Source organism: Mauremys mutica, chromosome 4, assembly GCF_020497125.1.
Source record: "Mauremys mutica isolate MM-2020 ecotype Southern chromosome 4, ASM2049712v1, whole genome shotgun sequence".
In the NCBI taxonomy this organism is placed as follows: Eukaryota; Metazoa; Chordata; order Testudines; family Geoemydidae; genus Mauremys; species Mauremys mutica.
This window is the reverse complement of record NC_059075.1, coordinates 118,508,568-118,536,013: the sequence shown is the minus strand read 5'-3', so window position 1 is coordinate 118,536,013 and position 27,446 is coordinate 118,508,568. Positions and strand designations below refer to the sequence as shown.

The 27,446-nt window shown below is 47.4% G+C and overlaps 1 protein-coding gene across 1 annotated transcript in view; it reads right to left on the bottom strand.

The window, feature by feature from the left end:
• The window catches only part of LOC123369028 (NACHT, LRR and PYD domains-containing protein 3-like), an 81,221-nt gene that overhangs the window by 17,123 nt on the left and 36,652 nt on the right, over window positions 1-27,446 (bottom strand). The window contains exons 7-10 of the mRNA XM_045014400.1: window positions 25,652-25,822; window positions 23,165-23,335; window positions 9,867-10,037; window positions 3,378-3,548 (exon numbers count right to left, since the gene is read on the bottom strand). Coding sequence (XP_044870335.1) covers window positions 3,378-3,548; window positions 9,867-10,037; window positions 23,165-23,335; window positions 25,652-25,822 — 684 coding nt within the window. The remainder of the gene's footprint in view (window positions 1-3,377; window positions 3,549-9,866; window positions 10,038-23,164; window positions 23,336-25,651; window positions 25,823-27,446) is intronic.

Below are 27,446 nucleotides of genomic sequence, written 5' to 3'. Positions count from 1 at the left end.
GATTTCGCTCATGGTGGCCTGCTTTGAATTAGGGGAATGTTAGTATTGAGACTGCTTGCCTGTTCCTTTACATAACTGTAATTAGCAGTTTACAGCCACGCGGTGGAGGCAGGACAGGGGCAGCATACAGGGATCTTTCCCGGGGACAGCCGCGAGGGGGTGGGACAGGGGCGGAGTTCATGCTTCGGATTGCCGGCAGCAGGAACTGGCCAATGCTAGGAGCATTGCTTTGACCGTGAAAGGAGGGCACTGCTATAAATTAAGTTTTAAGCAGCCAAAAGTCTACAGCTTACCATGTCTGCCTGCTACACGAATTCTGCTGTCCTGCCCCGCTTGTCTGATCTCCACTGCAAGACCCCAGTGAATGCGAAGGCCGAAAATTCGAACTTGTCCTGAGTGCGCATGAGATAGGTGCTGTGCATGGTCTTGTTCACAGAGACAGACTAGACTATGTTCATTGTTTGCAAAAATGTATCTTTGTAAGGAATTCACTCCCTTTTTCCCATCACACAGCTGCGACTGTCTCCCGACCTACCCCGGCATCCCCCTCACAGAGGCTGGCGCAGATTAGGCGGCGAAAGAAAAGGACACGGGACGAGATGTTCTCAGAACTTATGGGCTGCTCCCGAGCCGAGGCGGCCCAGCAGACCCAGTGGAGGGAGAACATGTCTCAGTACCAGCGCTCACACAGTGAACGGGAGGACAGGTGGCGTCAGGAAGACCAGCAGGCGACTCAAACGATGCTTGGACTAATGAGGGAGCAAATGGACACACTCCGGCGCCTTGTGGATGTTCTGCAGGACCAGAGGCAGGAGAACAGAGCCCCACTGCAGTCTATCTCTAACCGCCCTCCCCCGCCACAAAGTCCCATACCCCCCTCACCCAAAGTACCAAGAAGGAGGGGCGGCAGGGGCCGTGAAAACTGTCACTCCACCCCTGCAGAGTGCTCAAGTACAAGAAGGCTCTCATTCCCAAAATTTTGATAAGTCCTTTCCTTCCCGCCTCACCCAAGCCCCCGTCCCAGTTTCATCCCCTGTCTAGTTGATAATAAAAAATACTTTTCTGTTAATTACTGTTTCCGTCATGTTCTTTTAGAGGAGACTGTGTTTGAAGGGGGTCATTCTTCGAGTTTAGAAGCGGTCTTTACATCACTACACACCCTACCCACCACAGTCTGCGTCCCAGTTTCAACCCTTTACCGTGAAATCAGTAATAAAGAAAACGGTGTTAATTAACAAAGTTCCATGTATTTTATTTTTAAACGTGTGTTGGAAGGGGGGGAACAAACTTAATAGTCACAGGTTACCCTGCTCACTGAGGAACCTAGCTTTCAAAGCCTCCCAGATGCATAGCGCTTCCCGCTGGGCTCTTCTAATCGCACAGCTGTCTGGCTGGGCGTAATCAGCAGCCAGACTATTTGCCTCAACCTCCCATCCCGCCATAAAGGTCTCCCCCTTGCTCTCACAGAGATTGTGGAGCACACAGCAAGCTGCAATAACAATGTGGATATTGGTTTCGCTGAGATCTGAGCGAGTCAGTAAGCTTCTCCATCTCCCTTTGAGACGTCCAAAAGCACACTCCACCACCATTCTGCACTTGCTCAGCCGGTAGTTGAAGAGTTCTTTGTCACTGTCCAGGGCGCCTGTATAGGGCTTCATGAGCCAGGGCATTAGTGGGTAGGCTGGGTCCCCGAGGATCACTATAGGCATCTCCACATCCCCAACAGTTATTTTGTGGTCCGGGAAGAAAATACCTTCCTGCAGGCGTCTAAACAGACCAGAGTTCCTGAAAACACGCACGTCATGAACCTTGCCCGGCCATCCGACGTTGATGTTGGTAAAACGTCCCCTATGGTCCACCAGTGCTTGCAGCACCATTGAAAAGTAGCCCTTTCGGTTAATATACTGGCTGGCCTGGTGGTCCGGTCCCAGGATAGGGATGTGAGTCCCATCTATAGCCCCACTGCAGTTTGGGAATCCCATCGCGGCGAAGCCATCTATGATGACCTGAACGTTTCCCAGGGTCACTACCTTTGAGAGCAGTAGCTCAACGATTGCGTTGGCTACTTGCATCACAGCAACCCCCACGGTAGATTTGCCAATGCCAAAGTGGTTCGCTACTGACCGGTAGCTGTCTGGCGTTGCAAGTTTCCAGAGGGCTATGGCCACTCGCTTCTGCACAGTCAGGGCTGCTCGCATCTGGGAGTCCTTGCGTTTCAGGGCAGGGGACAGCAACTCACACAGTTCAAGGAAAGTTCCCTTACGCATCCTAAAGTTTCGCAGCCACTGTGATTCATCCCACACCTGCAGCACTATGCGGTCCCACCAGTCCGTGCTTGTTTCCCGGGCCCAGAATCGCCGTTCCACACCATGAACTTGACCCATTGCCACCATGATCTCCACTGCGCGGCATACCCTGCTTTGTGAGAGGTCTGCGCCACTCTGTGACTTCATGTCCTCACCGCGCTGCCGTAGCCTCCTCGCCCGATTTCTCAGCATCTGACTGTGAAAAAGGTGGACGATAAGGTGCGAGGAGTTGACAACGGCCATAACTGCAGTGATGATTGCAGCGGGCTCCATGCTCGCAGTGCTGTGGCGTCCGCGCTGTCACTCACCAGAAAAGTGCGCGAACTGATTGCCCGCCGGCGCTTTCAGGGAGGGAGGGCGGGAGTGACGGTTGAATGACGACAGTTACCCAAAACCACCCTCGACACATTTTTTCCCCCAGCAGGCATTGGGGGCTCGCCCCAGAATTCCAATGGGCAGCGGGGACTGCGGGAACTGTGGCATAGCTGCCCACAGTGCACCGCTTCCAATGTCGACGCTTGCCCCGTTAGTGTGGACTCACAAAGTCGAATTACTGTCCTTAGTGTGGATACACACATTCGACTTCGTAATATCGGTTCCACAAATTTGATATAAGTAGAATCAAACTACTCTGGTAGTGTAGACATACCCTTACTGATACCTCTGACCCAGGTGACCACTCATACCACAAGGCCTGGATTAGTGCTGTTGAATCTGGCCTTAATTATCATTGGCTACTTCTATCATTTATTCAAGATTTCTAAACAGTGACATATTTTGGGCCACTGGTGTGCCCTTCAGATGTGCTGTGAGGAGAAAGACCTGTCGAGTGACCTGTCACTACAACCCTCAAGTTACAGGAAGATCTGTGCTCAGCGTTTCAGCCCCAGGAGCACTTATTTCTGTAATTACCCTTTCTGCACCTTTCTCGGGTCTTTAACATTATTTATAAAATCGCACCCAGCACAATGTTCCACATGCTGTCTGTAATGAGCCACATATACACAGACTGGAGAGTGAAGCAGAACTGCACTTAATGGAATACTGTGAAGGGAACCCCCAACTACTTACACCAGTTTCTGCAGTTTGCAGTCGGGATGTTTCAGTCCTTCACACAGCTGCTTCACCCCTAAATCTCCCAGTTTGCTGCCTCTCAGGTCCAGCTCTTTCAAAGTTTGATTTGTACTGAGAACTGAGGCAAAATACTTGCAACCAGAGGCTACGATACCACAGTCTCCCAACCTGCAACAGACAAAAAAAACAACAACAACAACAGGTGGCATTGTTTGCTTGATTCTCCAAAATTAACTGTATTAATTAATCATAGAATCATAGATTATCAGGTTTGGAAGGGACCTCAGGAGGTCATCTAGTCCAACCCCCTGCTCAAAGCAGGACCAATCCCCAACTAAATCATCCCAGCAAGGGCTTTGTCAAGCCTGACCTTCAAAACCTCTAAGGCTTGGTCTACACTACAGGGTTAGGTCGAATTTAGCTGCATTAGGTCGATTTTAAAATGAATGCATCCACACAATCAACCCCGTTATGTCAACTTAAAGGGCTCTTAAAATCAACTTCTGTACTCCTCCCAGGCGAGGGGAGTAGTGCTAAAATCGACTTTGCTGTGTCGAATTTGGGGTAGCAAGGACGTAAATCGATGGTACTGGCCTCCGGGAGCTATCCCAGAGTGCTCCAATGTGACTGCTCTGGACAGCACTTTGAACTCTGATGCACTAGCAGGTACACAGGAAAAGCCCCAGGAACTTTTGAATTTCATTTCCTGTTTGGTCAACGTGAACCCAGCAGCACTCAGCAGCACAGGTGACCATGCAGTCCCCCCAGAATTGTAGAGCATAGAATGTTTCTACGCTCCCCCTATCATCTCCATCCCTGAGGTTATCACAGATTAGAAGGCAAAAAACCCCGAACTTGTGATGACATGTTTTCCGAGCTCATGCAGTCCTCCCGCACTGATAGGGCACAGCTTAATGCATGGAGCATTCAGTGACAGAGGCCAGGAAAGAATTAAGTGAGCGTGAAGAGCGGAGGCTAATGGGGGAACAAACAGACACGATGAAGTGTTTGTTGGAGCTACAGGAAAGCCAACAAGAGCACAGACCCCTGCTGCATCCACTGTATAACCACCTACTCTCCTCCCCATGTTCCATAGCCTCCTCACCCAGACGCCCAAGACCGCTCGGGGGGAGGCTCCGGGTACCCAGCCACTTGACTCCAGAGGATGGCCCAAGCAACAGAAGGCTGTCATTCAAACAGTTTGATTTTTAGAGTGGCTACAGTAAGCAATGTGGCCGTGTCCTTCCCTCTCTCCCACCCCACCCGGGCTAACTTGTCCATTATCTCATTTTTTTAAATTAATGAAGAAAGAATGCATGTGTGATGTTATTGATATAATCTGGAACCATATAGAACATGGTTGCAACCAAGGTCCTGTAGTGGCACCAAATCTTATGTAAAGGGGGTCATATAAGGTGTCTTAGACCAGGTTATGGGTTGCTGGTTATGATTATGCTGTCTGTATATGTGTGTCATTTTGTAATTAAAGTTATGAGTATTGGCTCTATACTGTCTGTATTTCAAAGTTGTGCTGTGCTTCTGGGAGACATCCCAGACAAGTTGGTGTTAGCTCTGCCTAGCCTGCTTGATGGCCCATTAAGGACCATCAGCTACACAATTGTCCCATTGAGAGAAGGCAGATATGCCTTGTAACTCAGCAAAGTATGCAGGGGCTTGCCCATGTGACCCCAGACTCCATTTTGCTGTAATTTTCCACAGTAAGAACAAAGAAGTGTTCTTACACCTGGAAGAGCCTATAAAAGGCTGATGCCTCATCTCCATCTGGTCTTCAATCCTGCTTCATACCTCTGGAGGGACTTTGCTACAAGCTGAAGCTCTGAACAAAGGACTGATGACCCATCCCAGTGGGGGATGTACTCCAGAGACTTGATTTAAACCTGTAGTTTATTCCATCACTGCTACAAGCCTGAACTAAGAACTTTGCCATTACTGTATGTAATTGATTCCATTTAACCAATTCTAGCTCTCATCTCTATCTTTTTCCTTTTATGAATAAACCTTTAGATTTTAGATTCTAAAGGACTGGCAACAGGGTGACTTGTGGGTAAGATCTGATTTGTATATTGACCTGGGTCTGGGGCTTGATTCTTTGGGATCGAGAGAAACTATTTTCTTTTATTGGGGTATTGGTTTTCATAACCATTCATCCTCAGGACGAGTGGGACTGGTGGTGATACTGGGAGACTGGAGTGTCCTAGGAAATTGCTTGTGTGACTTGTGGTTAGCCAGTGGAGTGAAACCAAAGTCCTCTTTGTCTGGCTGGTTTGGTTTGCCTTAGAGGTGGAAAAACCCCAGCCTAGGGTTGTGACTGCCCTGTTTAAGCAATTGGTCCTGAATTGGCACTCTCAGTTGGGTCCCACCAGAACCGCATCGTCACAGCATGGTTTCAAAACAACAGTTACTTTATTTCAAAGTGGGGAGGGTGGTTGGCTTACAGGGAATTAAACTCAACAAAGGCGGCAGGTTTGCATCAAGGAGAAACACACACAACTGTCACATTGAAGCCTGGCCAGTTATGAAACTGGTTTTCAAAGCCTCTCTGATGCACAGCATGCCTTGCTGTGCTCTTCTAATCACCCTGGTGTCTGGCTGCTCAAAATCGGACACCAGGCGATTTGCCTCAACCTCCCACCCTACCATAAACGTCTCCCCCTTACTCTCACGGATATTATGGAGCAAGCAGCAATAACAATGGGAATGTTGGTTGCGCTGAGGTCTGACCTAGTCAGCAGACAGCGCCAGCGAGCTTTTAAAGTGCATGATAGTGAGCTGAGTGGGCTCCATGCTTGCCGCAGTATGGTGTCTGCATGAGTAATCCAGGAAAAAAGATGTGAAACGATTGACAGCCATTCCTTTCACGAAGGGAGGGGCAACTGATGACATGTACCCAAAACCTCTCGCAACAATGTTTTTGCCCCATCAGGCATTGGGAGCTTAAACCAGAATTCCAATGAGTGGCGGAGACTGCAGGAACTGTGGGATAGCTACCCACAGTGCACCGCTCCGTAAGTTGATGCTAGCCACAGTAGTGAGGACGCACTCCACCAACTTAATGCGCTTAGTGGGGACATACACAATCGACTGTATAAAATCGATTTCTAAAAATCGACTTCTCTAAAATCGATTTAATTTCATAGTGTAGACATACCCTGAGGAAGGAGATTCCACCACCTCCCTAGGTAACTCATTCCAGTGCTTCACCACCCTCTCTAGTGAAAAAGTTTTTCCTAATATCCAACCTAAACCTCTCCCAGTGCAACTTGAGACCATTACTCCTTGTTCTGTCATCTGCTACCACTGAGAACAGTCTAGATCGGGGCAGGCAAACTTTTTGGCCTGAGGGCCGCATCGGGTTTCAGAAATTGTATGGAGGGCTGGTTAGGGGAGGCTGTGCCTCCCCAAACAGCCAGGCATGGCATGGCCCCCGCCCCCTATCTGACCCCCCCGGCTTCTCGCCCTCTGACAGCCCCCCGCCAGACTCCTGCCCCATCCAATGCCCCCAGTTCCCTGACTGCCACCAGAACCCCTGCCCCTGACTGCCCCCCGCTGCCCCATCCAACCCCCATCTCCTTTCTGACTGCCCCCCCCCCGGGATCTCTGCCCCCATTCAACCCCTGGGGTCCCCGCCCTCTGACCACCCCGCCCCCTATCCATGCCCCTGCCCCCAACCACTGCCCCGAACTCCTCTGCCCTCTCTCAACCCCCCCCCCCCCCCCGCTCTCTGCCTCCTTACCACGCTGCCTGGAGCACTGGTGGCTGGCGGCGCTACAGCCATGCTGCCCAGAGCACCAGGACAGGCAGCCGCTCCACCTGGCTGGAACCAGCGATGCCACCGTGCAGCACAGAGCATCAGGTCAGGCCGGGCTCTGCAGCTGTGCTGCCCCAGGAACTCGCAGCCCCGCCACCCAGAGCATTGCACCAGAGGCGGAGCGAGCTGAGGCTGCGGGGGAGGGGGAACAGCAGGGGAGAGGCCAGGGGCTAGCCTCCCGGGGCAGGAGCTATGGGGCCGGGCAGGAGGGTCCCGCGGGCCATAGTTTCCCCACCTCTGGTCTAGCTCCATCCTCTATGGAACCCCCTTTCAGGTAGTTGAAAGCAGCTATCAAATCCCCTCTCACTCTTCTCTTCTGCAGACTAAATAATCCCAGTTCCCTCAGCCTCTCCTTATAAATCATGTGCTCCAGCCCCCTGATCATTTTTGTTGCCCTCTGCTGGACTCTTTCCAATTTTTCCACATCCTTCTTGTAGTGTGGGGCCTCACCAATGTCGAATAGAGGGGAATGATCATGTCCCTCGATCTGCTGGCAATGCTCCTACTTATACAGCCCAAAATGCTGTTAGCCTTCTTGGCAACAAGGGCACACTGTTGACTCATATCCAGCTTCTCGTCCACGGTAACTCCTAGGTCCTTTTCTGCAGAACTGCTGCCGAGCCACTCGGTCCCCAGCCTATAGTGGGGAATGGGATTCTTTCATCCTAAATGCAGGACTCAGCCCAATCCTCTAATTTGGCCCAATCCTCTAATTTGTCTAGGTCCCTCTGTAATCCTATCCCTACCCTCCAGTGTATCTATCACTTCTCCCAGTTTAGTGTCATCTGCAAACTTGCTGAGAGTGCAGTCCATGCCATCCTTCAGATCATTAATGAAGATATTGAACAAAACTGGCCGCAGGACCGACCCTTGAAGCACTCCGCTTGATACAGGCTGCCAACTAGACATGGAGCCGTTGATCACTACCCGTTGACCCCGACGATCTAGCCAGCTTTCTATCCACCTTATAGTCCATTCATCCAGCCCATACTTCTTTAACTTGCTGGCAAGAATACTGTGGGAGACCGTATCAAAAGCTTTGCTAAAGTCAAGGAATAACACATCCACTGCTTTCCCCTCATCCACAGACCCAGTTATCTCCTCATAGAAGGCAATTAGGTTAGTCAGGCATGACTTGCCCTTGGTGAATCCATGCTGACTGTTCCTGATCACTTTCCTCTCCTCTAAGTGCTTCAAAATTGATTCCTTGAGGACTTGCTCCATGATTTTTGCAGGGACTGAGGTGAGGCTGACTGGCCTGTCGTTCCACGGATCCTCCTTCTTCCCTTTTTTAAAGATGGGCACTACAGTAGCCTTTTTCCAGTCATCCGGGACCTAACCCGATTGCCATGAGTTTTCAAAGATAATGGCCAATGGCTCTGCAATCACATCCACCAACTCCTTTAGCACCCTTGGATGCAGCGCATCCGGCCCCATGGACTTGTGCTTGTCCAGCTTTTCTAAATAGTCCTGAATCACTTTGTTCTCCACAGAGGGCTGGTCAGCTCCTCCCCATGCTGTGCTGCCCTGTGCAGCAGTCTGGGAGCTGACCTTGTTTGTGAAGACAGAGGCAAAAAAAGCATTGAGAACATTAGCTTTTTCCACATTCTCTGTCACTAGGTTGCCTCCCCGAATCAGTAAGGGGCCCACACTTTCCCTGTTTTCTTGTTTCTGACATACCTGTAGAAACCCTTCTTGTTACTCTTAACATCCCTTGCTATCTGCAACTCCAAGTGTGATTTAGCCTTCCTGATTTCACTCCTGCATGCCTGAGCAATATTTTTATACTCCTCCCTGGTCATTTGTCCAAGCTTCCACTTCTTGTGGAAGTGTGACAGGTTCGCCTTTCCAAAGTCCTAGCACTATAGTAATGCAATGAGGATGGTGTGACAGCTGCCCCACAGTTAAGGCTGAGTTACACAATTCAGTTTAATAAAAACACTTTTTAAAACAAAGTGCACGTTTCTGCAGCAGAGCCTGAAAAGAGTTCTAATCTGAATGAACAAATATAAGAGCACGGATGCCATCCAGAATAACACTGAGACTCCAAAACCACACCTCTATTTCACCTCCCAGCTGCTGTAAGGGAGCAGTCTCAGATGCTCACTTCTGGCTGATGGTAGGGTGTCCCACCTCTTATAGCTCCTTATCTTCACACTCACATGGGTGAGAGTGATGGGGGAGGGCAGAGAACAGTCTTCTCTCTTTCCTACATGCAGTGTGTGGTCTGGGATGTCTTACTGATACCTCTGACCCAGGTGACCACTCATACCACAAGGCCTGGATTAGTGCTGTTGGATCTGGCCTTAATTATCATTGGCTACTTCTATCATATATTCAAGATTTCTAAACAGTGACATATTTTGGGCCACTGGTGTGCCCTTCAGATGTGCTGTGAGGAGAAAGACCTGTCGAGTGACCTATCACTACAACCCTCAAGTTACAGGAAGATCTGTGCTCAGCGTTTCAGCCCCAGGAGCACTTATTTCTGTAATTACCCTTTCTGCACCTTTCTCGGGTCTTTAACATTATTTATAAAATTGCACCCAGCACAATGTTCCACATGCTGTCTGTAATGAGCCACATATACACAGACTGGAGAGTGAAGCAGAACTGCATTTAATGGAATACTGTGAAGGGAACCCCCAACTACTTACACCAGTTTCTGCAGTTTGCAGTCGGGATGTTTCAGTCCTTCACACAGCTGCTTCACCCCTAAATCTCCCAGTTTGCTGCCTCTCAGGTCCAGCTCTTTCAAAGTTTGATTTGTACTGAGAACTGAGGCAAAATACTTGCAACCAGAGGCTGCGATACCACAGTCTCCCAACCTGCAACAGACAAAAAACAACAACAACAACAGGTGGCATTGTTTGCTTGATTCTCCAAAATTAACTGTATTCATGAGTGTGTTTCAACAGGTTCTCTTTTCCAGAGTTCTAGCACTATAGTAATGCCATGAGGATGGTGTGACAGCTGCCCTATCGTTAAGGCTGAGTTACACAACAGTTTAGTTTAATAAAAATACTTTTTTAAAACAAAGTGCAAGTTTCTGCAGCAGAGCCTGAAAAGAGTTCTAATCTGAATGAACAGATATAAGAGCATGTGAGGTGTGTATAATAGGCCAAGGGAGGCTAGCCTCCCCTACTCCAGGCCATGGCCCTGCCCATGCTCCACCCAGAAGATGTGCCCTTGCTCACTCTCTCCGCCAAAGCCAGTGGGCACTCAGAACGGGCAGCAGCCTGGAGCTCAGGGCGTCCTGGGCCAGCGGGCGGCTTGTGCCAGTCTGAGGGCAGCCAAAGGCTGCTTGCATCAGCCTGGATGTCAGGCCACTGCTCAGGCCATTCAGTGGCCCAGGGTAGCTGGGGCGGGTGGGCCGGTTCGGCTGGGGCTCCAGCACATGGGGTGGGGAGGGCGCAGAAGGGGCAAGGTAGGTCCAGGGCCACAGGCAGGGTCAGGGGGCTAGCCTCCCCAAAGGGGGGGGGCTTCACATGCTGCCCATGCATACAAGGTCAACAAGATCTGTAGTTAATGAATTGAACACATTATTTGTGGTAATAACTGGAGATATACCAATAATTGGAGATATACCAATCTCCTAGAACTGGAAGGGACCTTGAAAGGTCATGGAGTCTGCCTTCACTAGCAGGACCAATTTTTGCCCCAGATCCCTAAGTGGTCCCCTCAAGGATTGAACTCACAACCCTGGGTTTAGCAGGCTAATGCTCAAACCAGTGAGCTATCCCTCCCCCCATGATCACCATGTCCTTCCAAGATTTCAGAATTAGTAGATCTCATCTTCTCACACCTCATTTCTGTTCGTAGATTTGAAGAGGAAAACAAACTTTCTTGCTTTTTCCACTCCCAATCGGTTTCTCAGCTGTGAATGAAGCAGTCATTGAACTGAACTACTTGAATAAACCAAAATGAAGAAAGTATTCTCTGTGTGCCTGTAAAAGAAACTAGTGATGACAAAAGCTGGGTGCTTAGCCAGTGATTTGAATCAGTTTATGTCAACAGTAGCCTCTTCTGCAGGCACACAGAGAATATTTTCTTCATTTCATGAGAACAGCCAGACTGGGTCAAACCAATTGTCCATCTAGCCCAGTATCCTGTCTCCCAACAGTGGCCATTGCCAGGTGCTTCAGAGGGAAGGAACAGAACAGGTAATCATTTAAGTGATCCGTTCACAAAACAGTTGACAAAACAGAGCTATTTTCTGTCGTGTTCTCTGCCCCCCTGAACAAAAAGACTTCACTGAAAATCAGCATCTTAAAAGCACCATTAAGGATCTTTCAAAAGAACTGCTGTAGTGACACCCTTCTTACATCAGGTCCGGTGTTTGTTTAAGGCTGGTGTAGAATGAAAGGAGAGCTTCCTGTTTCATTTGCATGTGTAAATCAAGCAGACCTTGTTTATTTTTTCCCCCTTAAAGTGCTCAGAGTTTAGGGGAGGAAATTGAATGAGATTCTGCTTATATGAGGTGTGAAAAAGCAGAAGGGACCAAAATCCATTCTTTGCAAAAATCGGTTCTCCCTGAAGTCAATAAGGCTACACAGGTGTAACTGTCAACAGGAATTGGCCTGTGTTCTCATTCCCTTCTAGAATCAAGCTAAGTCTACACTAGAAAGTTCAAAGTGCTGCTGTGGCAGTGCTTCCGTGGCAGTGCTTTGAGGTGTGAGTGTGGTCACCCGTGAGCGGTGGGGAGAGAGCTCTCCCAGCACTCCTGGTAATCCACTTCCCAGCGCTCGGAGCTTGTCCACAACAGTGCTTTAAAGCGCTCAAACTTTCTGCGCCGAGGGAGGGGTGGGGAGGGCGTGTTTAACACCCCTGAGCCGGCAAGCTAGAGTGCTTTAATTTGCCAGTGTAGACATGGCCTCACACTCATTCCATGCTTACCCACGATTTTCCACTTGGGAAAGAAGGGCTTGGCTACACTTACAAGTTGCAGCGCTGGTGGAGGCTTTCCAGCGCTGCAATTACACCCCATCCACACTTGCAGGGCACAACCAGCGCTGCAACTCCCTGGTTGCAGCGCTGGCTGAAAACCCATCCGGGTTGGGGTATAAGGAGTGCAGCGCTGGTGATCCAGCGCTGCTCATCAGGTGTGGACACTCACCAGCGCTTTAATTGTCCTCCAGGGAATAAGGAGTTATCCCAGAATTCCTGTTCAGCCACTCTGCTCATCAGTTTGCACTCTACTGTTTTTGCCTCAGGTGACCCGCCCTTTAAATGCCCCGGGAAATTTAAAAATCTCCTTCCTGTTTGCTGCAGCCAGGTGTGGAGTGCAATCAGTTAATCTTTACAGGTGACCATGCCTCCACGCGGCAAACGAGCCCCAGCATGGAGCACTGGCGAATTGCAGGACCTCATTAGTGTTTGGGGGGAGGAAGCTGTGCAGTCCCAGCTGCGCTCCAGCCGTAGGAATTACGATATCTTTGAGCAGGTATCAAGGTCCATGCTGGATAGGGGCCATGATCGGGACGCACTACAATGCAGGGTGAAAGTTAAAGAGCTGCGGAGTGCCTATTACAAAGCCCGCGAGGGTAATCGCCGATCCGGAGCTGCCCCCACGACCTGCCGTTTTTACAGGGAGATGGACGCGATACTTGGGGGTGACCCCACTGCCAATCCCAGGACCACGATGGACACTTCTGAGCAGGGTGGGGGACAGGAGGAGGAGGAGGCGGAGGTGGAGGCGGAGGCGGCGGGGGGGGGGGAGGAAAATGCGAGTGAAGCTACTGGGATGGGGGAAGACACCCCAGAGTCCCAGGAGGCATGCAGCCAGGAGCTCTTCTCAAGCCAGGAGGAAAGTACCCAATCGCAGCAGCCAGCAGTTGCAGAAGGACAAGCAGAGCAGCGGGTTACCGGTAAGCGGCTTTTATTTTCTGGGTGGAAATGTTTCTGGAGAGGAAGGGGGGTTAGGACTGCATGCATGCCAGCCTAGATGTGGAATAGCCCATTGATGTGGTCTATCACGTTGCGGTAATCAGCTGCAGTAATCTCCTCAAAAGTTTCAGCCAGAGCGTGGGCAATATGCCTGCGCAGGTTTATAGGGAGAGCCACTGTGGTCCTTGTCCCAGTCAGGCTAACGCATCCGCGCCACTGTGCCGCGAGGGGTGGGGGGACCATTGCTGAACACAGGCAAGCTGCATAGGGTCCAGGGCGGAATCCACATTGCTGTAGAAGAGCCTCCCACTCTTCCGTAGTGACCCGCAGCAGGGAGATATCTTCCAGGATTAACTCCTGTGAAAAATGTTGGGAGACTCTTTAGTGAAGATAGTGATAGAGATAGGGAGATAGTGAAGATCACCCCTGCAGCTGCATCTTCACTCAACCCCTCTATCACTGCAGCTGTTCGGTGCACTTAGCCGAAGCAACCAGCACCCCTCTATCACTCAAGCCCCACTTCTCCCTCTATGCAGCACCCCTCACTCACCATTTCGTGTCTTCTGTTGTGTTATGTGTGTGGTAAAAGAATGCTAAAGTGAGGACTAAGAACTCCTTCAGTGTGTGGGAATTTCTGTCTGGAGATAATGAAAACAACGCTACCCTGTTAAATGTTGTCATTTCTGCTTTTCTAAAGTGACCTTGACTGCTGGACTGACCAGATGTACCACAGCACAGAAACTGCAGAATTTGAGGAAAAATCCCCGAAAGAGCAAGGAGGACATGCTGAAAACTGTTATTGCTCACTCTGCTAGAGAGAGTAAAAACTTGCAGGAGTGGAGAGAAAAGGAAAGCAGGATCCGCAAGAGAAATGCAGTGGCCAAGAGGAAAAGCACAGAGCAGCTGCTAAGCATCCTGTCGCGCCAAGCGGACTCTATCGAGTCACTCGTTGCCATGCAAGCAGAGCACTACCGTGCTACCCCCCCGTCCCAAAGCTTTTTGCCTTGTGCCCCAATGTCAGCTCAAACCCCCCTTCCCCAGCATCCAGGTTCTTACCACCACCAGCTGCCTCCAACACCTGTACGTTCACCAACCAGCCCTGATAACTACAACCCTTACCCTCTGCACTCAACCCCCATCACCATGCAGTTTATGCACCCTGAAGTGCAGGATTCATTGCACAGCACTCCAGACAGGACATATGCAAACTTGTGACTGTGCAGTTCACCAACCCACACCCCTGCCCTCTTGTGTTCATGAAATGTTGTGTGTGTCTGTCTGTCTGTCAAGGAAGTTTTTTTCTTTTCAATAAAACAATTCTTGGCTTTGAAAACAGTCTTTATTATAGCAGATAGTGAAAGATACCTTAGCCCAGTAAAGAAACAGGCACTGCAAATCATTTTAGGGATAATAGAATAACAGTGAAAACAGTGCACTTCACTCCCATGCAAGGCAGCAAACATTACTGTTGGCTTTCAGCCTCAAATTCTTCCCTCAAGGCATCCCTAATCCTTGAAGCCCTGTGCTGGGCCTCTCTATTAGCCCTGCTCTCTGGCTGTGCATATTCAGCCTCCAGGACTTGAACCTCGGTGGTCCATGCCTGACTGAATGTTTCACCCTTCCCTTCACAAATATTATGGAGGGTACAGCAAGCGGATATAACCGCGGGGATGCTGCTTTCCCCCAAGTCTAGCTTCCCATACAAGGATCTCCAGCGCGCTTTTAAATGGCCAAAAGCACACTCCACAGTCATTCGGCACCGGCTCAGCCTGTAGTTGAACCGGTCCTTGCTCCTGTCAAGCTTCCCTGTATAGGGTTTCATGAGCCAAGGCAGTAACGGGTAAGCGGGGTCTCCAAGGATCACAATGGGCATTTCGACGTCCCCTACTGTGATCTTCCTGTCTGGGAAAAAAGTCCCTGCCTGCATCTTCCTGAACAGGCCACTGTTCCGAAAGATGCGTGCATCATGCACCTTTCCAGGCCAGCCTGTGTAAATGTCAATGAAACGCCCACGGTGATCCACAAGCGCCTGGAGAACCATAGAGAAATACCCCTTACGATTAACGTACTCCGATGCCAGGTGGGGGGGGGCAGAATAGGAATATGCGTCCCATCTATTGCCCCTCCACAGTTAGGGAAACCCATTTGTGCAAAGCCATCCACAATGTCCTGCACGTTCCCCAGAGTCACGGTCTTTCTTAGCAGGATGCGATTAATTGCCTTGCAAACTTGCATCAACACGATTCCAACGGTCGTCTTTCCCACTCCAAACTGGTTCCCGACCGACCAACCGGTAGCTGTCTGGAGTTGCCAGCTTCCAGATTGCAATAGTCACCCGCTTTTCCACCGTCAGGGCAGCTCTCAATCTTGTGTCCTTGCGCCGCAGAGTGGGGGCGAGCTCAGCACACAGTCCCATGAAAGTGGCTTTTCTCATACGAAAGTTCTGTAGCCACTGCTCATCATCCCAGACTTCCATGACGATGTGATCCCACCACTCAGTGCTGGTTTCTCGAGCCCAAAAGCGGCGTTCAACGGTGCTGAGCATTTCCGTGAATGCCACAAGCACTGTAGTGTCACACGCGGCAGGCAAATCGATATCGATATCATCGTCGGACTCCTCACTGTCACTTTGGAGCTGAAGGAATAGCTCGACTGCCAAACGTGTTGTGCTGGCGACACTCATCAGCACAGTCCTCAGCAGCTCGGGCTCCATTTCCCACAGAAATCGCAATTCACACACAGAGAGTAAAACAGAAAGACACTCACAATGGCGCCAAACGTTGCCGGAAAGACTGAATGCTGGGATGTGAAGTGATGCACCACGGGGCGTTGGCACAGGAAGCGGAATGACCCACACACTTCCTTCCCCTTCCCACAATACTCAGCGCCAAAATGGGACGAGGTGCTCTGTGGGATAGCTGCCCACAATGCACCTCTCAATACAGCGCTGGAAAGTGCTGCAAGTGTGGCCACACTGCAGCGCTGGTAGCTGTCAGTGTGGCCACACTCCAGCGCTGGCCCTACACAGCTGCATGACCAGCGCTGTAACTCCCAGCGCTGCAACTTGTAAGTGTAGCCAAGCCCGAAGTTAGTTTGAGTTGGGGCAGAAAAATGAGGACTAACTTAAGGTTTATTGAGCTTTAACTTTTTGGAATGAAACTCAAAAGAAATCAAATGTGAGGTACTTTTATGATGGATTGAGCTGCTAGAGACCCAGCAAATGGACAGAACCCTGTCTTAGACTATTAGCCTGCTAAGAAGTGGATTTAAAATTCTTGAGGGAGAGAAGAGGGAGAAACCTACAACATTGCGTGTTGAGCTTCCTCCAGAGCATTTGCAACCCCTTAAAAGTACAAAGTTGTGTTGGCCTGTGGAACTCGGCTGAGCATAAGGAAAGAACTTGGTTGCCTGTGCATCCCAGAACAAAAAACACTTCAATACAGTATCTCACAGTGCATCATAAATCGGAAGCCCCTCGATGGAAGGTACTGTAAAAGTTAAAGTACTCACTGGTATCCAGAATGGGATGTTTTGTTTTGTTTTTCCTACAAATGTGTGGGAATTTGTTGCTTATATGGAGGTGGGGGAGGGCAATAGGTGTGGCTGGACCTGGAGAGAGTGTGTGCAGGTTCTGTGCAAGCTTCCCACCCTACCACTCTGGTACTGCCTCTTCCCCCTGCCAACGGCACTCACCAGTTGTCCAGAAATGGAACCCAGCACACATAGAAGATGGCGGTGACAGGCACTAGGACCCAGGAGGCAGTGTCCTGGAGCTGCCTGCCAACCTCAGCCTAGGAGAGGGAAGGGGGAGCCTCCTCCTTCCCTGAGAGCTAAGCAGAGCTCTGGAGAAATCGGGGGTGGTGGAAATTGGGGGTGGGGGTGGGGGCAATGCCTGCTCAAACTACACCCAAGGCGGGCACAGATTCCCATGATAACTGGATTTTTGGTGTCCGGTCACCAGTGTTAATCAAGTACCTGGCAGATGGCAGTGAGTTCTTGCAGTGTGGGAAGCTGCAGACAGGAGGGAATGGAAGCAACAGGCTGCTGGCTGAGCGCCTTCCAAACCACAGGGAGCTGCTTTGCTTTTCCTGCTAATGTTATTGTCTTCGTCTCTCTGAAACTGGTTGATTTTCATGGTAAACCACCTGTAAACCATTTTAGTAGTCTGGATGGCTGTTACCAAATGCATTATCTTTGAATGGTCCATTGAATGTGAAACAATGAAGATCGCAGACTGTCTACATTTGCTATTTATTAAAGCCCACTTAGCAAAGATATCTTACAATTTGTCAGCCTGTTTCAACTATAAAAGACGTAGTCTGGGAATGATTCTGCATCTCTGGAGTGCTTGGCTTTTGGCAGGGGGAACCCTAAGCAATTGGACAGAGATCCTGAAAAGCCATTTTTGGGAACCCCCAAGGAACATATGAAAAGATTCTAAGAGACTGGCAGATTATTATATCTCTTCATTTTGGACTATATACACTGATCCAACTAGAATATATTTTATCTGCTTTAACCATTTAATAACTCATTTCTCTTTCTTAGTCAATAAATCTTTAACTAGTTTACTAAGGATTGGCTACAGCATTGTTTTTGGTGAGATCCTGAAGAATATTTTGACCTGAAATAAGTGTCTGGTCCTTTTGTGACTGGGAGAACCTAACATGTGGTGAATTTTGCTTTTAATAATCTTTCATCATAAAGTCCAGTTTATCTGGGTGGTAAATTGAACTGGAGAGCTTAAGGGAGACGGTCTATGGCTCCATGGTAAAACTAATATAGTGATCCAGGAGCATACATTTATTGCAGGGTTGGTGAAATCTAAGTATAGACTATACCATCAATTAGGGTGTGTCTGCCCTGTTTTCTGACAGTCTGATCTGAGATTAGCGCTCTTAGCTGTGATCCACTCCAGGCAGCGTGACACTGCAATCAAATGCTCTGCCACTGAGCTCTACCCCCTTTCAATTTATTTAACTAGTTCAGATCAATTACTAGTTCACTGAAAGATGAGAAATCGATTGGGAGCTGAATGAGCCCTCACACTGCTCAGAACAAATAATTTTCTGAGCTGAGCGGCGAACAGCAGAAGCTAACAGAGGGAGTTTGCCTGGGAGTTCGCCTGGGGAGAGCCCACTGAGGCTTTCATTTCGCGGGCTTCTGTGAGTAGCTGCAACAGCTGAGGAAGCTCTTAGAAGAAGGAAATTATGGAAGGTGAGCATTCAGCTGTTGTAACCTGCACAGGTTGTGCCATGTTTGTCTTTCTTCCACAGGACAGAAGCGACTTTGTCTGTACAAAGTGCAAGCTGGTCTCCATATTGGAAGAGAAGGTTCGAGGTCTGGAGCAACAAGTATAAACCCTGCATTGCATAAGAGAAAATGAAGATTTCCTGGACAGACGTCAGGATATGCTTCTACGGGCACAAAGTCCTGAAGAATCGGAGCAGGCTGTGCAGAGGGGAGAAAAGGATGGCGAAGAAATTTGGCAGCATGTGACCTCCAGAAGAAGAAAGAGGAGCGTCCATGTACCAGCAATGGAGATACAGATGAGCAACCGTTTTCATGTTCTTTCCCCAGGTACTAATGCGGAGAGTCGTCTAGATGGTACATCTGAGAGAAGGGAGCAGAAGGAGACTCCACCGATTGGAAGGCACGAGATGCACTGTACTAGGGATGGGGGTTCCACGACCACCGCTCCCAAGAGAAGGAGGAGGGTGGTGGTGGTTGGGGACTCCCTCCTCAGGGGGACTGAGTCAGCTATCTGCCGCCCCGACCGAGAAAATCGAGAGGTCTGCTGCTTGCCAGGGGCTAGGATTCATGATGTGACGGAGAGACTGACGAGACTCATCAAGCCCTCAGATCGCTACCCCTTCCTGCTTCTCCACGTGGGCACCAATGATACTGCCAAGAATGACCTTGAGCAGATCACTGCAGACTGCGTGGCTCTGGGAAGAAGGATAAAGGAGTTTGAGGCACCAAGTGGTGTTCTCGTCCATCCTGCCTGTGCAGGGAAAAGGCCTGGGTAGGGATCGTCGAATTGTGGAAGTCAATGAATGGCTACGCAGGTGGTGTCGGAGAGAAGGCTTTGGATTCTTCGACCATGGGATGGTGTTCCAAGAAGGAGGAGTGCTAGGCAGAGACGGGCTCCACCTAACGAAGAGAAGGAAGAGCATCTTCGCCAGCAGGCTGACTAACCTAGTGAGGAGGGCTTTAAACTAGGTTCATCGGGGGAAGGAGACCAAAGCCCTGAGGTAAGTGGGAAAATGGGATACCAGGAGGAAGCATGAGCAGGAGAGCGCAAGAGGGGAGGACTCCTGTCTCAGACTGAGAACGCAGGACAATCAGCGAGTTATCTTAAGTGCCTATACACAAATGCAAGAAGTATGTGAAACAAGCAGGGAGAACTGGAAGTCCTGGCACAGTCAAGGAACTATGATGTGATTGGAATAACAGAGACTTGGTGGGATAACTCACATGACTGGAGTACTATCATGGATGGATATAAACGGTTCAGGAAGGACAGGCAGGGCAGAAAAGGTGAGGGAGTTGCATTGTATGTAAGAGAGCAGTATGACTGCTCAGAGCTCCGGTATGAAACTGCAGAAAAACCTGAGAGTCTCTGGATTAAGTTTAGAAGTGTGAGCAACAAGGGTGATGTCATGGTGGGAGTCTGCTATAGACCACCAGACCAGGGGATGAGGTGGACGAGGCTTTCTTCCGGCAACTAGCAGAAGTTACTAGATCGCAGGCCCTGGTTCTCATGGGAGACTTTAATCACCCTGATATCTGCTGGAAGAGCAATACAGCGGTGCACAGACAATCCAGGAAGTTTTTGGAAAGTGTAGTGGACAATTTCCTGGTCCAAGTGCTGGAGGAACCAACTAGGGGCAGAGCTCTTCTTGACCTGCTGCTCACAAACAGAGAAGAGTTAGTAGGGGAAGCACAAGTGGCTGGGAACCTGGGAGGCAGTGACCATGAGATGGTCGAGTTCAGGATCCTGACACAAGGAAGAAAGGAGAGCAGCAGAATACAGACCCTGGTCTCCAGAAAAGCAGACTTTGACTCCCTCAGGGAGCTGATGGGCAGGATCCTCTGGGAAAATAACATGAGGGGGAAAGGACTCCAGGAGAGCTGGCTGTATTTTGAAGAATCCTTATTGAGGTTGCAGGAAAAAACCATCTCGATGTGTAGGAAGAATAGTAAATATGGCAGGCGAGCAGCTTGGCTTAACAGTGAAATCCTTGCTGATCTTAAATACAAAAAAGCTTACAAGAAGTGGAAGATTGGACAAATGACCAGGGAGGAGTATAAAAATATTGCTCAGGCATGCAGGAGTGAAATCAGAAAGGCCAAATTACACTTGGAGTTGCAGCTAGCAAGAGATGTTTAGAGTAACAAGAAGGGTTTCTTCAGGTATGTTAGCAACAAGAAGAAAGTCAAGGAAAGTGTGGGCCCCTTACTGAATGAGGGAGGCCACCTAGTGACAGAGGATGTGGAAAAAAGCTAATGTACTCAATCATTTTTTTGCCTCTGTCTTAACAAACAAGGTCAGCTCCCAGACTGCTGCACTGGGCAGCACAGTATGGGGAGAAGGTGACCAGCTCTCTGTGGAGAAAGAAGTGGTTCAGGAATATTTAGAAAAACTGGACGAGCACAAGTCCATGGGGCCAGATGCGCTGCATCCACGGGTGTTAAAGGAGTTGGTGGATGTGATTGCAGAGCCATTGGCCATTATCTTTGAAAACTCATGGCGAACGGGGGAGGTCCCAGATGACTGGAAAAAGGCTATTGTAGTGCCCATCTTTAAAAAAGGGAAGAAGGAGGATCCAGGGAACTACAGGACAGTCAGCCTCACCTCAGTCCCTGGAAAAATCATGGAGCAGGTCCTCAAGGAATCAATTCTGAAGCACTTAGAGGAGAGGAAAGTGATCAGGAACAGTCAGCATGGATTCACCAAGGGCAAGTCATGCCTGACTAACCTAATTGCCTTCTATGAGGAGATAACTGGGTCTGTGGATGAGGGGAAAGCAGTGGACTTTAGCAAAGCTTTTGATATGGTCTCCCACAGTATTCTTGCCAGCAAGTTAAAGAAGTATGGGCTGGATGATTGGACGATAAGGTGGATAGAAAGCTGGCTAGATCGTGGGGCTCAACGGGTAGTGATCAACGGCTCTATGTCTAGTTGGCAGCCAGTTTCAAGTGGAGTGCCCCAAGGGTCGGTCCGGAGGCAGGTTTTGTTCAATATCTTCATTAATGATCTGGAGGATGGCGTGGACTGCACTCTCAGCAAGTTTGCAGATGACACTAAACTGGGAGGAGTGGTAGATATGCTGGAGGGTAGGGATAGGATACAGAGGGACCTAGACAAATTAAAGGACTGGTCCAAAATAAACTCGATGGGGTTCAACAAGGACAAGTGCAGAATCCTGCACTTAGGACGGAAGAATCCCATTCACTATTACAGACTAGGGACTGAATGGCTAGGAAGCAGTTCTGCAGAAATGGACCTAGGGGTTACAGTGGACGAGAAGCTGGATATGAGTCAACAGTGTGCCCTTGTTGCCAAGAAGGCTAATGGCATTTTGGGCTGTATAAGTAGGGGCATTGCTAGCAGATCGAGGGATATGATCATTCCCCTCTATTCGACATTGGTGAGGCCTCATCTGGAGTACTGTGTCCAGTTTTGGGCCCCACACTACAAGAAGGATGTGGAAAAATTGGAAAGAGTCCAGCAGAGGGCAACAAAAATGATTAGGGGGCTGGAGCACATGACTTATGAGGAGAGGCTGAGGGAACTGGGATTGTTTAGTCTGCAGAAGAGAAGAATGAGGGGGGATTTGATAGCTGCTTCAACTACCTGAAAGGGGGTTCCAAAGAGGATGGATCTAGACTGTTCTCAGTGGTACCTGATGACAGAACAAGGAGTAATGGTCTCAAGTTGCAGTGGGGGAGGTTTAGTTTGGATATTAGGAAAAACTTTTTCACTCAGAGAGTGGTGAAACACTGGAATGGGTTACCTAGGGAGGTGGTGGAATCTCCTTCCTTAGAGGTTTTTAAGGTCAGGCTTGACAAAGCCCTGGCTGGGATGATTTAGTTGGGAATTGGTCCTGCTTTGAGCAGGGGGTTGGACTAGATGACCTCCTGAGGTCCCTTCCAACCCTTATATTCTATGATTCTAATTTTTACATCCTGATTTTTTCATTACTTTCTGTGACATTTCAGATCCTTGTACAGACCACTAACGAAAAGAAATGTTGTTAGGGAATGTCAGGAAATGATTTATACTGATAATGATAATGATAAGTCTCTGAGGCAGAGAACTAAGAAATTGCAGGCATCCAACCTAGAGGAGATGAAGAACATTATTGCATATATGTGTTCTATTCTTAATATAGATTAAAATACACTTTGATAAATAGTTCTCTCATGCACAAAAATCCTCTAGTTGTTAGGAGAGCAGAACACTGATGCCCTCCAGAATAACACTGAGACCCCAAAACCCACACCTCCAAGCTGTTGTAAGGGAGCAGTCTCAGATGCTCACTTCTGGCTGATGGTAGGGTGTCCCACCTCTTATGGCTCCTTATCTTCACACTCACATGGGTGAGAGTGATGGGGGAGGGCAGAGAACAGTCTTCTCTCTTTCCTACATGCAGTGTGTGGTCTGGGATGTCCTAGTGATACCTCTGACCCAGGTGACCACCCACCCACAAGACCTGGATTAGTGCGGTTAGATCTGGCCTTAATCCACATTGGCTATTTCTATCATTTATTCAAGATTTCACTGTGCCCTTCAGATGTGCAGTGAGGAGAAAGACCTGTCGAGTGAACTGTCACTGCAACCCTCAAGTTACAGGAAGATCTGTGCTCAGCGTTTCAGCCCCAGGAGCACTTATTTCTGTAATTACCCTTTCTGCACCTTTCTCGGGTCTTTAACATCATTTATAAAATGGCACCAAGCACAATGTTCCATATGCTGTCTGTAATGAGCCACATATACACAGACTGGAGAGTGAAGCAGAACTGCACTTAATGGAAAACCATGAAGGGAACCCCCACTACTTACATCAGTTTCTGCAGTTTGCAATCGGGATGTTTCAGTCCTTCACACAGCTGCTTAACTCCTAAATCTCCCAGTTTGCTGCCACTCAGGTCCAGCTCTTTCAAAGTTTGATTTGTACTGAGAACTAAGGCAAGATACTTGCAATCATAGAAAATGATACCACAGTGTCCCAACCTGCAAAGGACAGAATAACAGAGTGAGCTGATACCTTGATGTACAACAATTCACTGTATTAATGAATGTGTTTCAAGTCAACAAGTTCTCTTTTCCAGAATCCTAGCACTATGGCAATTGTATGAGGATGGCATGGTAGCTGCATAGTTAAGGTTGCATTACACAGTTTAGTTCAGCAAACAAATTACTTTTTTTTTTTAAAAACAAAGCGCAAGTTTCTGCAGCAGAGCCTGAAAAGAGTTCTGATCTGAATGAATAGAGATGACAGCATGCAAGGTCAGGAAGACAGGAATAGAAAATGAATGCAGGTTTGTGTAGAATAGATAAATATGGGTTTAATACTAATTCCACACATCTGAGTGCTTAAACTTTTTTTGTAGGTAACACCACATGTATCCCAGCATCTTCTTCACTTCTTTCAGGAAAAAGTACTGTAATGCAGAAACCTCATTACTGTAGCTATTTGAATTCATAAATTTCTTAAGAAGCAAAATAGCTAGAATTTTTAAAAATAAACTCTTAGTTTCCATAGACGGCTTTGCCACCAATGGATTTATTTAAAACAAAGTGATTTAAATTACCAATATTAATCATCATTTAAATCAAGGTTTCCTGTTTGCGGATTTAAATAATTAATTTAAATCTTTTTTAATATGTATTTTTTAGGGTTTTTTTCCTAAAGAAAGGTTGATCCTCAGTTGTTGGTATAATCTGGTACTACCTTCTTTTTTTCCCCAAATCAGAAGGCTACCCTATACCCATACCCATTTAACTGAGCAGTTATGCAGCTTAACATTTATTCAGATTTCTAAATTTTACATTTTTAATTATTCTAGAGAATGGTGAATGATGCATTTATTTACTAGATGAAGATTAATTTTTTATTCATGATCTCTATTAACTTCCATTTGGATGGAAATTAGAATGAATTTAAAATGAACAAATGGGATTTTAAAAATCTTTTTTAGTAAACAGAACTATCTTAAATGTGCTGGATACATAAAGAAAAAAGTATCAAAATGTTTTGCATTTAAAAGTAACTGATTTATTACTATTTCTTTTATCTGTAGTTAGTGAATTGAACTGGTTGTTTGTGGTCATGATGTTTTTCAAGATTTCAGAACTAGCAGATCTCATCCTCTCGCACCTCACTTCTATTCATAGATTGGATGAGGAAAACAAGCTTTGCTGCTTTTTCTACTCTCAAATGGGTTCTCGGCTTTGAATCAATTAGTTTTAGAACTAAGGTAGTTTAATCAACTGAAATGAAGAAAATAATCTCTGCAACTGCAGAAGAGGCTCCTGCTGCTGACAAAAGCTGGTTTAGCACTTCCACCAAACTCTGGTTCCATGGACTTAGCTAGTGATTTCCACCAGCTTCTGTCAGTAGAAGCCTCTTCTGCAGGTACAGAGAGAACATTTTCTTCATTTTAGTTTATTCAACTAGTTCAGTTCAAAGACTAGCTCACCGAAAGTTGAGAAACCACTTGAGAGTTGAAAACACCCTGAAATAGCTCAGGACACGTTCATTTTATACCATTATGTTTAGAGTATTTTCTGTTACATTTCAGTTCCTGTACAGACCAATAACTAAAGGATAGGTTGTTAGAGAATGTCAGGCAATGATTTATACCAACAGCAAGTCACATGTCTGTGACACAAGGAGCTGTGAGATTGAAGCCATTCTATCTAGAAGAGACAGAAGAATATTATTGCCAAGTGTCTAAAACTATCGTCTTCTTAATCTAGATTAATTTGAAAAATAGTTCTTTCATGCGCAAATGTCCTCTAGTCATTAGGAGAGCAGAACAATGATGCCTATTGTCAGGTTCCTTTACTGCAAAACTGGGCCCCAAGTTTTTCTATAAGGGCAACATTTGTGTTGCTTTGTAGAGGAAGGCCTTTCACAAAGCAATGTCTACTCTGACAAAGAAAAGTATCTTTCTGAAAGTGCCCTGCTCAGAAAGAGGAGCTTCTGCACTAAGTGGGTAATTTCACAAAGATCCTTTTTCGTGTGTGAAATAAACCACTGCTGGTCTGGAGATCCTTCCTGAACCCCAAAATACTTGGAAGTGAACAGAGATCCACAGAACACACACACAGCTTTAGCTCTGCCATAGTGAGGATGTCAATCCAACAAGCACCCTGTTTCCCAAATATTAGTGAACTGTGTAGAAAGGAGTGAGAGATACAGAGAGAGAAAGCATGTGCATACATCCAGTTTCTCATGGCAGGGAATTGGGGATGTGGTACTAGAAGGCTGGCATCCTTAGAGGCTGTGGTATAATGAACTAATGAGTCATTAGCATTACTTGCCGGAGTATCTCCAGTTTGCAGGTTGCATGTTTCAATCCTTCACAAAGCTGCTGCACTCCTGAATATCCCAGTTTATTTATCTCCAGGTCCAGCTCTCTCAGAGTCTGGTTGGTGCTGAGAACACAGGAAAGACCCTGACAACAAGCAGCCGTGAGCATGCAGTAAGACAACCTGCAGCAGGCAGAGATTTAGGAGAGTTAGGGTTGGAAATCATCCCTTTCTTTACCTAATTCATTACTGCAACCTCCTGGTAAAGGAAAATGAGATCTGTCAGATGTTAAATGGACAATAGAGAGGACCTGTGATCACTTATGAATGGCAGAGACACACTTTAAAAATAGGCAAAAATTAAAGAAAATGCACCTTGTATAGGGACATGAGTTCAAACAGAGAGAACTAAATATCTATCATTACGAATATCAAACATTATAAGCAAAATGTTTATAAAATTATACAAATAAATGTCCATGTGGTGATGCCTCTTCATCAGGTTCTGGACACTAACAATGGAAGTAATGATATTACAGATGTTTGGAATTGTTTCTAGGTGGGATGGATTAAATCTAAATAGTGTCCAGAATAACACTGAGACCCCAAAACCACACCTCTACTTCACCTCCCAGCTTCTGTAAGGGAGTAGTCTCAAATGCACCTTTATGGGTAATGGGAGGATGTCCCACCTCCTATGGCTCCTTATCTTCACACCTACAAGGGTGAAAGTGATGGGGGAGGGCAGAGAATTATCTTCTCTCTTTCCTACATGCCATGTGGTATGGGATGTCCTAGAGATACCTCTGACTCAGGTGACCACCCACAGCACAAGGGTTGGATTAGTGCCGCTAGATCTGGCCATAATCCTCATTAGTTGTTTCTTTAATTTATTTAAGATGTCAAAACAGTTACTAACTTTGGGGCACGCCAAGGAGAGAGACCTGTCAAATGAACTATTGATTGTCACCACAATCCTCCATAACCAGGAAGTTCTGTGCTCAGAGTTTCAGCCCCCAAAACCTTATTTCCATAATTACCCTTTGCAGCAGAATATACCCCTGTATTCACACCCTACACTGTAATGATCATTGTACAAAGTGTGTCATTTGAAAACTCATAATTTGCTGGTCAGTATTGTCCTGATAAAATATGTGTGTCAACATTGTATGTAAAGTTATAAGATTTCCCTGTATGCTTTCATTAACCCATGTTCCAAACCTTAGAGACCTGCCCAAACAGAAGTTGGGAAACAGGTCTGTCTTAAAGTAATTGTGCTCTGCTTAATTTGCATTTAAGCAGTAAACAGAGTAATCAAGCAGAAAGGAAAGACAAAAGGAAATTCAAACAGGTGAAAAAACCAGCAGGGAACATCCTTCCACATAGACTCTTCTTTCCCTAGTGCTCAGCTGGAAAGGTTTCTGAAGGGAGGGATTGAACCTAAACAAAGGAGGGACAAACACCCCAAGGCACTCCTCTCAATCTCCATGCCCATCTGATTCTCTGCACCTAAAGCAACGAAGGAAACATTCGTTGAACTCTGGGACAAGGTGTCCTGATCGACAGGGTTTGGTCAGTAAGACTGCGGGAAGCATGTGGTGAGAAATTTTGCTTGAATCTGATAAAGTTTGTTAAGTTAGGTAATAGTAAATATTATTTTTCTTGTAACCATTTATGACTTTTATGCCTCATTACTTGTATTCACTTAAAATCTCTCTTTGTAGTTAATAAACTTATTTTATTGTTTTATTTAATCCAATGTGTTTAAACTGATGTGCCTGGGTAACTCCATTTGGGGTGACAAGTT